This window comes from Pleurodeles waltl, chromosome 2_2 (genome assembly GCF_031143425.1).
Source record: "Pleurodeles waltl isolate 20211129_DDA chromosome 2_2, aPleWal1.hap1.20221129, whole genome shotgun sequence".
Lineage (NCBI taxonomy): Eukaryota > Metazoa > Chordata > Amphibia > Caudata > Salamandridae > Pleurodeles > Pleurodeles waltl.
Genome location: NC_090439.1, coordinates 641,927,468 through 641,941,340, shown reverse-complemented (window position 1 = coordinate 641,941,340; position 13,873 = coordinate 641,927,468). Strand labels below are relative to the sequence as shown.

The following is a 13,873-nucleotide window of genomic DNA, read 5'->3' as shown; positions in this document are numbered from 1 at the left end:
TGTAAGAATGGGTTTCAAACTCCCTCTCAATCCACCTTCATAGTTTCTAAAAGAATAGGGCTGTCATCTCCTTGATGCCGTATGCATGCTTAAAAAGTGGCCTAGCACCCCTATCTCCTCAGGTTCCAAAACCTCCCTAACTTCTTTATGGGGCAAACGCCTCCTTCTACCGACATTCTAAAGCAGATAATGATCTCCTTCCCTTTTTGATTTGTCTTACTTCACTGTATACAAACATCTACCTTATTTTTGGTATTATGTCATCCATTTGCAAACCTTTGAAACTCTTTGTCCCCACAAGCTCTGATATGCCAGTGACCAGAACAGTACCATGAAGAAAGCCCCAAAAACCCACTTCCGAGGTGTAGATGCAGGCAGTTCTCACTGGGGCAGTTAAAACTCTCAAAATATCCACTGTAACATGGTTTCTGCAATTCCCCACTCCTTCCCCTCTCTCTGGTATCTTCTCACTAAGCTCACCCTACGGATCATAATCCCGAAACATGTTTTCACAAAATGTGAGCTATTTTCCCTTCAACAGTCACAAGTGATGATCTCTTTTCAACGTTCCCCATTACAAAATTGACCATGTCCTGCTTTCTTTCCTCTAATCCTCACCAAGAGTTATCCCCTGACTTTTCCCTGAGTTTATGAACTCTGCCCAACCCAGCCTGTAATTCATCTTTCTCAACTCGGCCAGGACCTTTTCCTCCAGCTGCATAGTTTTAACAAATCCCATGGTACTTGCAGGCCTCTTTTGTTCACTTTGGGAGCCAAACCATGGAATCTTGCTTACTGTGAATGAGATAACATATTTGTCACCCCATTGTCTAAACCTCCTATGTGCCTCACTGCAAGCAGACTATTCCGGCTCAAGCACCCAAGAGCCAGTTCTCTCAAAAGTCATAATACACATTTAGGCCCTCATTATGATCTTGGCGGTAAAAAACGCCAAGATCAGCGCTGGCGATCAACAGAAGACCGCCAGCGCGATGACCCCCCCGCTGGCCGTATAAAGCTTTCCCTGCTGGGCCGGACTGTGATTCCGCCCGCCAGCCCAGCAGGGAAAAGGGCTGTAACATTGACAGCAGCTCCAATTGGAGCCGCCGCCAATGTTGGTGTGCGGCGGGTGCAGCAGCACCCGTCACGCAGATCACTGCCCGTAAATCGGGCAGTGCCCTGTGCGACGGGGCACTGCACGGGGGCCCCTGCACTGCCCATGCCAAGTGCATAGGCAGTGCAGGGGCCCCCAGGGGGGCTCCGGAGCACCCCTTCCACCAGCCTTTCTCTGACAGGGAAACCCTCCAGGGAAAGGCTGGAGGAAAAGACATCATTATCCGAAGGGCAGCGCTGGCCTTCGGATAAAGATTTCCTCCATCGTCAGGCTGCCTGTCAGCGGTAGCCTGGCGGTGGAGGAGGGCTGCCACAGGCGGCCCTCCCTGTGATCATGATATGGTGGTTCAGACTGCCGTGCCGTGGTGGTCTTTGCGCTGCTGCCGGCATGGCCGTCTGAACCGCCAGGGTTCATAATCTGCCCCTTAGTCTTTGTTATCATCCTGTTGATCACATGAGCCACTGACTCACTGTCAAACACAAATATACATTTTTAGTCTTTTAACTCTTCTCCACATAGTCTCACTGCCAACACCACAGGGAAAATGTGTTTCACCATTCACCACATCTCTATGCAGCACTGCTTTTCGCCAGTAAATTACAAAATCTTCTTTACCTTATGCATCATAACCCAGCTCCACTGTTTATGTCAATGGGTGATGGACTTTTTTTCCTCATGCAGGGTCATCCCCAATCTTTTTGCCTCCTGCCTCCTATTTTTTCTGACCTGTTGCTGTTGGCTTTTGAACTCTGAGCACTTTACCACTGCTGTTCAGTGCTAAAGTGCATATGCTCTCTGTGTAAATTGTATTGTTGATTGTTTTCTCCATGACTGGCATATTTAATTTACTAGTAAGTCCCTAGTAAAGTGCACTAGAGGTGCCCAGGGCCTGTAAATCAAATGCTACTAGTGGGCCAGCAGCACAGGTTGTGCCACCCACGTTTGTAGTAGCTCTGTAATCATGTCTCAGACCTGCCACTCCAATGTCTGTGTGTGCAGTTTTAAACTGTAAATTCGACTTGACAAGTGTACCCCCTTGCCAGGCCTAAACCTTCCCTTTTCTTACATGAAAAGGCACCCCTAAGACTGGCCCTAGGTAGCCCCAAGGGCAGGGTGCAGTGTATGGTTAAGGTAGGACATATATTAATGTGTTTTATAAGTCCTGACAGTGAAGTACTGCTAAATTTGTTTTTCACTGTTCCAAGGCCTGTCGCACTCATAGGCTAACATGGGGGCTACCTTTAAGTATGATTAAAGTGCAGATTCCCTTTGGGAGCGGATAGACATGTGGAGTTTGGGGTCTCTGAGCTCACAATTTAAAAATACATGTTTTAGTAAAGTTGATTTTAGAATTGTGGGTTTGAAAATGCAACTTATAGAAGTGAGCATTTTCTTGCTTAAACCATTTCTGTGACTCTGCCTGTTTGTGGATTCCCTGTCTGGGCCAGTTAGACAGTTGGGCAGGTTGCACCTCTCACTAGACAGTGGCACAAAGGGAGCTGGGGTGTAGCCTGCATATCCTAATGAGCCATCTGTGCTAGGAGGGAGGGGAGAAGTGGTCACTCACAACTGAAAGGGCTATGCCTGCCCTCACACAATGCAATCTCCAACCCCCTGGTGTGTGGCTGGGGCCTGACCTGGGCAAGGCAGGATTTCACAAACAAGAGAAACTTTCCTTTGAAGTAAGCCTACTTCAAAGGGCAAAATGGGTATAAGAAGGGCACCCAAAACCACAGACTTTAGAACACTTCTGGAAACCAAGAGGAACCTCTGCCTGGAGAAGAGCTGAAGAGCCGAGGAAGAAGAGTTGCCCTGCCTGTGACTGTGCTTTGTGGAGCTACCCTGCAGTTGCTGCTTCTGCCTGTGCTAGAGGACAAAGACTGGACTTTGTGTTGCCTTCCTTCTTGTGAAGATCTCCAAGGGCTTGATTTAGAGCTTGCCTCCTGTTGTTTGAAGTCTCAGTGACAGCAAAGACTTCTCTCTGCCAGCACCTGGAGCCTCTGGAGAGACTCCTACTCTGCCACGTGGTACCCATCCAGTTCCTGGGACCCTGAGAAGAGAAGCTCAATGTACCTCCCATTTATTTTCACGATAACAGCGTTGTGTTTAAAATTACATGAAGACTCTTTTTGCATTTTTAGTGATAACTTGACTTGTGTATTGTGGACTTTTGTCATTTTGGTCTTGTTTTGTTTAGATAAATATTTACTATTTTTCAAAACCTGTGTTGTGTCATTTTGTAGTGTTTTCATTGAATTACTGTGTGTGTTGGTGCAAATACTTTACACCTAGCACTCTGAAGTTAAGCCTGCTGCTCGTGCCAAGCTACCAAGGGGGTGAGCAGGGGTTAGCTGAGGGTGATTCTCCTTTACCTTGACTAGAGTGAGGGTCCTTGCTTGGACAGTGGGTAACCTGACTGCCAACCAATGACCCCATTTCTAACAATGTGTTATTCTTAAACCACCTGTTAGACCTGACAGCCTTGGGGTGGCCACCCCTAACTTTTTGCCTACCTCCCTCCACTTTTTGGACACATTATTTGCTGGTTTTTAGACTCGTTAACAGTGGTAAAGTGCATATGCTCTCTCCCTTTAAACATGGTAACATTGAATCATACCCAATTGGACTATTTAATTTACTTATAAGTCCCTAGTAGAAGGCACTCTATGTGCCCAGGGCTTGTAGATTAAATGCTGCTAGTGGGCCTGAAGCACTGATTGTGCCACCCACTTAAGTAGCCCCTTAACCGTGTCTCAGGCCTGCCATTGCAAGGCCTGTGTGTGCAGTTTCACTGCCAATTCGACTTGGCATTTAAAATTACTTGCCAAGCCTAAAACTCCCCTTTTTCTACATATAAGTCACCCCTAAGGTGTGCCCTAGGTAACCCCTAGGGCAGGGTGCTGTGTGGGTAAAAGGCAGGACATGTACCTGTGTAGTCTACATGTCCTGGTAGTGTAAAACTCCTAAATTTGGTTTACACTACTGTGAGGCCTGCTCCCTTCATAGGCTAACATTGGGGCTGCCCTCATACATTGTTGGAGTGGTAGCTGCTGATCTGAAAGCAGTTGGAAGGTCATATTTAGTATGGCCAGAATGGTAATACAAAATCCTGCTAACTGGTGAAGTTGGATTTAATATTACTATTTTAGAAATGCCACTTTTAGAAAGTGAGCATTTCTCTGCACTTAAATCTTTCTGTGCCTTACAATCCACATCTGGCTGGGTTTAGTTGACAGCTCCTTGTGCATTCACTCAGACACACCCCAAACACAGGATACTCAGACTCACTTTCATACATTTGCATTTTGAATGGGTCTTCCTGGGCTGGGAGGGTGGAGGGCCTGCTCTCACACATTGGACTGCCACATCCCCTACTGGGACCCTGGCAGACAGGATTGAACTGAAAGGGGACCTGGTGCACTTCTAAGCCACTCCTTGAAGTCTCCTCCACTTCAAAGGCACATTTGGGTATTTAAGCAGGGCCTCTGCCCTACCACCACAGACACTTCCTGGAGAAGAAACTTGTAACCAGAACCTGCACCCTGCCAAGAAGAACTGCCTGGCTGCCCAAAGGACTCACCTGACTGCTTTCTGTGAAGGACTGCTGCCTTGCTGTTGCCCTGCTGCCTTGCTGTTCCCTGGCTGTGGTGAAGAAGTGCTCTCCAAGTGCTTGGATAGAGCTTGCCTCCTGTTCCCTGAAGTCTCAGGACCAAAAAGACTTCTCTCTTGCAACTGGACTCCTTGTGCAGCGACAATTCGATGCACAGCTTGCTAAAAACGATGCACAGCCTGTCCCGCGGTGAGAAATTCACCGCACGCCGAACCGGAACGACGCAGCTCGGCTTCACCTGGAGAAGATCGACGTGGCGCCTGTGGTGCGACCGGAACTTTGACGTGCGGCCCACCAGATCGACGCACAGCCGACCTGGGGCGACGCAGCCCAACTTCCAGAGGGGAAATCGATGCAGCGCCTACCGTGTGGGAGAAAGTTCTGCGCAACGCCCACCGGAACGACGCAGAGCTTGTCACAAGCCCAGGATTCCATGCACAGACCCCCAGGTGTCCGAAAACCCTGCATCCCGAAAAGGACCCACGAACGAGCGCCGGAAATCGACGCACAGCCGTCCCTGCGTGGAAACTAAATGAAGTATCGACCGTGTGCGGCCTGAGAAATCGACGCACACCCCTTCGTTTCCACGCTTCTCTTCCTCTGCGGCCCTTTGCAGAGATTTTTCACGCAAACCAGGTACTTTGTGCTTGAAAGAGACTTTGTTTGCTTTTAAAAGACTTAAGACACTTGATATCACTTTTCAGTGATATCTCTACATTTCCTTATTCCGTCTTTTATCGTTTTGACCTGCAAATATCCAGATAAATATTATATATTTTTCTAAACACTGTGTGGTGTATTTTTGTGGTGCTATATTGTGTTATTGTATGATTTATTGCACAAATACTTTACACATTGCCTTCTAAGTTAAGCCGGACTGCTCAGTGCCAAGCTACCAAAGGGTTGGCACAGGATAATTTGGACTGTGTGTGACTTACCCTGACTAGAGTGAGGGTCCTTGCTTGACAGGGGGTAACCTGACTGCCAACCAAAGACCCCATTTCTAACATTGGTGATCAGCGGTGAGGATAGGACTTGTATTTGTGCAGTGACATACAGTAGCTAAGTATTTCACTACCTACCCACAGTTGAAGGTCAACTTGATTTTTATATTTTCTGCAATTTCATTTTTCATGTCAATTCTTTGACCAAAATCCTCACTCAACATGTCTCAGGCTGGGTCTCAAGAAGGAGATTTTGACCTAGCCCTGTTGGAGACATACACTGTCAAACAGCTGAAAAGGGTCTGCAGGGATATGGGAGTACCCACCCAAGTTGCCTCCAGAAAGGAGGAATTTCAAAAGGCTCTGAGGGCCTGGGCAGAAGCCCATTCAGAGGAGGGTGCTGAGGAGGAGGAGCCAAAAGATGGCTCCCCAGACGATTGTTTGCCACCAGTGGATGTTACCACTGCAACTGTGCCCCATGCAAAACCAGGGAGCAGTGTCTCTGATCAAAGCCTGACCGCAGAGGAAAGGAGAGAGAGTTTCAGTTGCAAATGGCAAGGCTAAAAATAGAGGCTCAACAGGAGGAAAGGAAGGCAGAGAGAGAAGCCAAGGAAGCTGAGGCTGAAAGAGCAGCCAAACAGATGGCTGAGAAGAAACTATTGTTGGCTCATGAACTGAGTCTCAAGGAGCTGGAGATCAAGGCGAGACAGTCTGAGTCCAGCAGTAATGGTGGCAGCATACAGACAGGACCTGCTGGAGAAAAGAAGGTTTGTATACCCAAAAATGTGGTGCCCAGTTTTGTGGTGGGAGATGACATAGATAAGTGGCTAGCTGCTTATGAAGTTGCACTAGGGGCTCATGAGGTTGCTGAATGGCAATGGGGTACAGCTATGTGGAGTTATGTGCCAGCACTGGGAAGGGACACACTTCTCACACTGGATCCAAAGGATCGAAACACATACCCACTTCAGAAAGACATTTTACTTGCCAAGTCTGGGCTGACCCCTGAGGGATACCGTCAGAGGTTCAGGGCCAGCACCAAACAGTCCACACAAACATGGGTAGATTTCTTTGACTTTTCCAGTAAGGCACTCAATGGATGGGTGCGGGGCAGCAAAGTGGATGATTATAAAGGGTTATATGACTTGATTCTGAGAGAGCATATACTCAATATTTCTTTTACAGAGTTGCGCAGCACTTGGTAGATAGTAAGCTGACTGACCCCAGGAAGCTTTCTGAGGAGGCGGACCTCTGGGTTAGCACCAGAGTGTCCAAAAAGGCATCTGGGGGGGACTCCCACAAAGGTGGTCAGGGTTCCCAACAGAAGAAAGAGGGGGGAGAAAAACTTAAAGATAAGGAGTTCTCAAAAGGCCCCCAAAAGAATTCCCAAGGTGGGTGGGGGGGGGGTGGTCACCATTCCTCTTCTACATTTGGGAAGAAGCCAGGGTATTTTGATAAAACATTAGGGAAGTTCATCCCCAAATGCTTAGAGTGCTACCAGTTTGAACACTGTAAGGGCGACTCCCAGTGCCTCAAAAGGGAAAAGTCCACTACTGGACAGACAACTGGGTTGGCTAGTGTAGCGCTGGGGGGAGACAATCCCAGTTAGCTTTGGGGAGCAGGCAGAGGTTTCCCTAGTGTCCCTGGGAGAAAGAGAGATGGTGCCTAAAGCCTGCATGCCAGCAACTACTTCAAAGTATAGGCAGTGGGTCACCATTGATGGGAAAAGGGTGGAGGCTCTGAGTGACACAGGAGCCAGTATGACTACTGTCAAGAGTCGGCTGGTGTCATCAGAGCAGATAGTCCCAAATACATTCCACCAGGTCATAGTCGCTGACAAACGTGAGAGTCTCCTACCTGTGGCTCTGGTTCCCTTTGAGTGGGGGGGGTCTCTGGTACTCTGAAAGTAGCTGTGAGTCCTGCCATGCCTGTAGATTGTCTGTTAGGCAATGATCTTGTGCATACTGCCTGGAAAGAGGTAGAGCTCAGATCCCACCTGGAGATGTTAGGTTTGCCTGAGTGGGTCTGCATGACCACACGGTCCATGGCTGCCCGGGAAGGGAGTCAAGGGCGTCTGGAGCCTGGAACAATGGCCCAGACAGCTGCCAAGAGGAAGGCGCAAGAGGCGCAGAAAACCCGCCTCAAATGTTCCCACGGTGGTGGACGGGGCCCCTGAGGAGGAGGAGGCCCCTGGGCCAACTGGGGAGGACATAGCTGACCTGGGTAACCTATCTAAACTTGCTGGCTGGCAAGTAGAGGGTGGGCCAACCAGGGCAGAATTCTGCAAGGTGCAGAAGGAATGCCAAACCCTTGAGGGTCTGAGGCGACAGGTCACAGCCCAAGCAGCAGGTGACGCCTTCGCCACTCACCATATTTACTGGGAGAATGATCTCCTTTACAGTGAGCCTAAGGTTCCAGATCCTGGGGGAGCACGTGTTCTGGTGGTCCCCCAGTGTTACCGGGCCTTCCTACTGGGACTGGCTCACAACATCCCCCTGGCAGGACACCTGGGCCAAGACAAGACCTTTAACAGGCTTGTCACCCACTTCCATTGGCCCAGAAAGAGGATAGCCTCAGATAATTTCTGCAGAGCTTGCCCCACCTGCCAGGCTAGTGGGAAGACAGGGAAACAGCTTAAGGCTCCCCTGCTCCCACTCCCTGTCGTTGGCACCCCCTTTGAAAGGGTGGGCTTTGACATTGTCGGTGCCTTGGACCCCAAAACTGTCTTGGGCAACAGGTTTATCCTGGTTTTGGTGGACCATGCCACCCGCTATCCAGAGGCAATCCCTCTGAGAACAGTGACTGCACCGGTGGTGATCAGAGCCCTGTTGGGAATATTTACCCGTGTGGGATTCCCTAAGGAGGTTGTGTCTGACAGGGGCACAAATTTCATGTCTGCATACATGAAGTCCATGTGGGATGAGTGTGGGGTGACCTACCGGTTTGCTACCCCTTATCATCCTCAATCCAATGGGCTTGTTGAGAGATTCAACAAGACCCTGAAGGGCATGATTAATGGCCTGACTGAAGCCATGAGGCATAAGTTGGACGTCCTCTTACCATGCCTGTTGTTTGCTTACAGAGAGGTGCCCCAGAAAGGGGTGGGGTTCAGCCCCTTTGAGCTTCTCTATGGTCACCCTGTCAGGGGTCCTCTAAGCATTGTTAAAGAGGGCTGGGAGAAAGCTCCCAAACACCTCCCCAGGATGTGGTCAGCTACATGCTGGCCCTCCGCAACCAAACCCAATGCTTCTGGAAGCAGGCCAAGAGTAACCTCAAGGCCAGCCAAGAGGTGATGAAGGAGTGGTATGACCGGAAGACCACTCTGGTTGAGTTCTCACCTAGAGACAAGGTTTGGATGATGGAGCCAGTAGAGCCCAGGGCTCTCCAGGACCGCTGGACTGGCCCCTTTGAGATGAAGGAGCGTAAAAGGGAGGCCACTTACCTAGTGGACTTCAAGACCCCTAGGCACCCCCTAAGGGTCCTCCATCACAACAGGCTCAAACCTCACTTTGAGAGCTCTGAGATCAGTATGCTCCTGGTCACAGATGAGGGCATGGAAGAGGAGAGTGAGCCTCTCCCCGACCTCCTCTCTGCCAAAGAAGGTGATGGGTCAGTGGAGGGTGTCATTCTCTCTGACTCCCTGACTATGAATCAGAGAGGAGACTGCTATGAGCTGTTGGAGCAGTTCTCTTCCCTGTTCTCCCTTACTCCTGGACTGACCCACTTATGTGTTCATGACATTGATACCGGTGACAGTCCCCCTGTAAATAACTAAATTTACAGGTTATTGGATAAGGTGAAGGCCAGCATCAAGGAGGAGGTCTCCAAGATGTTGACTTTAGGGGTTATTGAGAAATCCAGTAGTCCCTGGGCCAGCCCTGTGGTGCTGGTTCCTAAGGCTGCTGCCCCCGGTGCGAAGCCAGAACTCAGGTTCTGTGTGGACTACCGGGGTCTCAACTCAGTCACATGGACTGACGCTCACCCCATCCCCCGAGCTGATGAGCTCGTTGACAGACTAGGCGCTGCCAAGTTCCTGAGTACGTTTGATCTTACTTCAGGGTACTGGCAGATCGCCCTGACTGAGGGGGCCAAAGAGAGATCAGCATTTTCTACCCCCGATGGACATTACCAGTTCCGGGTGATGCCATTTGGGTTGAAAAATGCCCCCACTACCTTCCAACGGTTGGTTAATGGGGTCCTAGCTGGCAAGGATGCCTACTGTGCAGCCTACCTGGATGACATAGCTGTCTACAGTTCCAGCTGGGAGGAACACCTGCTCCACCTCAAGGAGGTGCTTCAGGCTCTGCAACAGGCAGGCCTGACCATCAAGGCTAGTAAGTGCCAGATTGGGCAGGGTTCTGTGGTGTACACCTAGTAGGTGGTGGCAAGGTGCAGCCACTCCAGGCCAAGATTGAAACTATCAAGGCCTGGCAACCACCTAGAACACAGACTGAAGTGAGAGCCTTTTTAGGCCTCACTGGATACTACCGCAGATTCGTCAAGGGCTATGGTACCATTGTGTCACCCATGACAGAACTCACTTCCAAGAAACAATCTAGGTTGGTGAATTGGACAGAGGCTTGTCAGAAAGCCTTTGATTCTCTAAAGGAAGCCATGTGTACGCCCCCCATGCTCAAGGCCCCTGACTACTCCCAGGAATTTATTGTGCAGACAAACGCTTCAGAGCATGGCATAGGGGGCTGTTCTAGCACAGCTAAATGAAGAGGGCTCAGAACAACCAGTAGCATTTATTAGCAGAAGGCTATTACCACGGGAACAGAGGTGGAGTGCTATTGAAAGAGAAGCATTTGGTGTGGTCTGGGCACTGAAGAAGCTGAGACCATACCTGTTTGGGACTCACTTCCGGGTTCAGACAGACCACAGGCCCCTCAGATGGCTCATGCAGATGAGGGGTGAGAATCCAAAACTCTTGAGGTGGTCCATTTCCCTACAGGGGATGAACTTTACAGTGGAGCATCGCCCGGGGATTGACCACGCCAATGCTGATGGTCTCTCCAGATACTTCTGCCTTAGCGATGAGAGCTCCCAGGAGGCTGAGTAGTTCTCCCCACTTTCAGCTGGGGGGGACACATGTTAGACCTGACAGCCTTAGGGTGGTCACCCCTAACTTTTTGCCTGCCTCCCTCCACTTTTTGGACACTGTTTGTGCTGGTTTTTAGACTCTGCGCATTTCTAACACCACCACATTACTTCATTGTACCATTTGTGGAATCTTAGCTCAATCAATAAAACTTGTCTTGATCTCTCTGTAATTCTCACTTTGTGGTGCTGGTTTGTACCCCCCCTCCCCCCTTAGGGTGAAAGCTAGTAGCCTATAACATGGTCGGGCAGGAGCCACCACCCTCATGGCAAAAAAGGGGTCTAGCAAAAAAGGGGTCTAGCACTTCTTGCAGGTTCCTCAAATCACATTCTTCCTACCAGTTATATCCATCAGTAGTCTTGTCAAGGTAGTCGATTGGCCGTTTTGTAGTTATGACACCACTGCAAGTGAGTATATTTCTATACCTAGAAACGTCAATTGTATGCACTGAACCTCTGTTTTCAGGGCTAGTGGTACGCCAAACATCTCTGCTACCCATTCTAGTGTTCTCATTAGTCCACTGCACTCACCATTCTCCCCTGCTCTACCCCAAAGGATCATCCAGGTACTGCAGCACATGCCCAGACACCGGCTCTTGCTTCACCATCCATTCCTCTAATGAGCTGAATTTTTTCAACACTAAGCTTACCAGTGAACATCCCATCGGCATTGCTTTGTCAATGTAGTAGCATCCCTAAAACTGAACGGTGGACTGGTAGAAATTGAAAAGCCAACTTCATTTCTGCCTTCTCTATCTATGCCCCTTTAGCACATGTTCCCACTAGTACAATTGCTGATTAATATAGGCATATTGTATGAAATAGTTTACAGACATTCCTTCTGACCCCATGAGATGGTGTATAGGACAAAATGCACTTGAACAGTCTATGGAACTTTTCCTAGAAGTGAGACTATCAGCTCTTGCAGTGATGGCTCACTAAAAGGGCCTGCCACCCAGACTCCTTTCACTTCCTTCAACTACTCTGCCACTAGTTGTATTTTGTCCTTGCAAGGCTTCAGAGTTTATGAACACCTTCCTCTTCTCAATTCTTTCTAACATACTGTGTAAACCCCTCCCACGGAAACGAAGCTACAACCCTATCAGGGAAGCAAAGCAACTAAGGATTCAGGTTTAACTAGTACAGCTAACCTCACCAACTACTTTCTGTTCTCTCTTTTGTTGTGGCCACATCCACTGTGAAGGTGGCCCCCAGCTTGCTGCAAGTCGGGGTGTTTACCAGCACATTTTAAGCATTTATGTATAAAAAGACGCAGGTATCTGTGACAGGCCCTTCTCATGGATAATCGTGTTGGGCCCTGCCTGGGTGCTCTAGCCCGATTGCGATCCCTTGAAACAACAGGTAATGGAGTGGCAAACTACTTTCTAGGTTCACAGTCGAAAGTGACCTGGTTAGCACCATAAATTGCAGCAAAAGCTCAATGTCCAAGTCGCCCCAATCAGGCTCCTCAAGACCTAAACTTCTCATTGTACTGAATCCATGCGAACCCACCCAGGACCACTGCTAGCTGTATATATTATGTACATGTATTTCTACATAGCAACACTATTCTCTGGGAGCTTTTCACACACAATACTTGGAAATATGGTGAAGGCTGCCTTCAATTTGTCTATATTAGTCAGCAAATTTGTAAGATTGGCCAGCTCCCTCTCCTCAGCTTTAGAGTATTCCTTACTCTTGATTTCTGTGCATTTTGAAAATGTGCAAATATTTTTTTGCTCATATTTTCCTTTATTACTGTTAGACTTGGCATCCTTGGCAGGGCCTCCTCTAACTTTTTGTCTCTGCTTACCAGGTTGTTGATGTTTGTTGGACTCTGTTTTTGCTGTTTGTGACGCTCTGGACAGTCTACCACTGCTAACCAGTGCTAAAGTGCAAGTGCTCCTATTTAAAATATATGTGTAATTGGCTTATCCATGATTGGCATGTTTGATCTACTAGTAAGTCCCTAGTAAAGTGCACTAGAGGTGCCCATGGCCTGTAAATCAAATGCTACTAGTGGGCCTGCAGCACTGTGTGTGTGCAGTTTTTAACTGCTAATTCGACTTGGCAAGTGTACCCACTTGCCAGTCCTAAACCTTCCCTTTTCATACATGTAAGGCACCTCTAAGGTAGGCCCTAGGTAGCCCCATGGGCAGGGTGCAGTGTATGTTAAAGGTGGGACATGTACTGATGTGTGATTCATGTCGTAACAGTAAAATACTCCAAAATTCAGTCTTCACTGGTTCAAGGCCTATTTCTCTCAGTTCTTTTCCTTCTGCGCCGGTTAAAGCGCAGTTCCTGAAAGAGCTACCCTTCTTCGACGGTTTGTCGAGGCTTTTTTGACTGTTTGAAGTCATGTCTTCGAGAAAGACAGGGTTCAAGCCGTGTGGTGTGTGTCATCGCACCATGTCGGTGACAGACCCGCACCGTGTTTGTCTTTGGTGCCTGGAGAAGGATCACAATTCCACCTCGTGCTCCGACTGTCGGGCCATGGCTCCGAAGGCCTTGAGGGAGAGATCCTTCAAGCTTCTCGCAGCCCGGCATTCGTCCTCGGTTGGTGCGACTCTGCAGAGGTCACGGTCCTGCAGAAGGAGGAGGTCGCGGCACCGCTCCCGGAGCCCCAAGTTCTCTTCCTCGCATTCGAGGTCATCTGAAGGTAAGAGGCACAAGAAAAAGAAGAAGTCCAAGCGGACTTCATCTTTGCCATGCCCGTCGGCCGACGAGGCGTATGTGGAGTGTCGACGTTCCTAGCGCGGTTCTGCGGAGCCGTCGCCAGGGCCGACTCCGCGTCTTCCCCCCTTTGCGGGGACCGGATCGACCCCCTCTCAGATAAAAGAATTTTACGGGGCCATGCGTCTTGTTTTTGAGCGGGCTTCGCCCGTGGGGGGATCTTCGGGCCCCGCAGGGTCAGCAGGGGCCCCTTCGGATTCGACGCCAGTGGCTTTGGCGCCGTTGGGGACCCCAGGATCCGATATCGGATCCGGACCGGTGCCGGTCTCACACAGTCGACCTCCTTCGGCGCCGGTTCCGATGTCGTCGATCCCGCCACCGGCGCCCACCGGTGGTTGCCCCATCCTTATTCCGGATGATCCGGAGCCGGAG

The 13,873-nt window shown here is 49.5% G+C and overlaps 1 protein-coding gene across 1 annotated transcript in view; it reads right to left on the bottom strand.

The window, feature by feature from the left end:
- LOC138276962 (lipoxygenase homology domain-containing protein 1-like) overlaps positions 1–13,128 on the bottom strand; it is a 248,745-nt gene extending 235,617 nt beyond the window's left edge. Inside the window, exon 1 of the mRNA XM_069219212.1 lies at positions 13,012–13,128. Coding sequence (XP_069075313.1) covers positions 13,012–13,128 — 117 coding nt within the window. The remainder of the gene's footprint in view (positions 1–13,011) is intronic.
- Between the last annotated feature and the right edge of the window lie 745 nt (positions 13,129–13,873).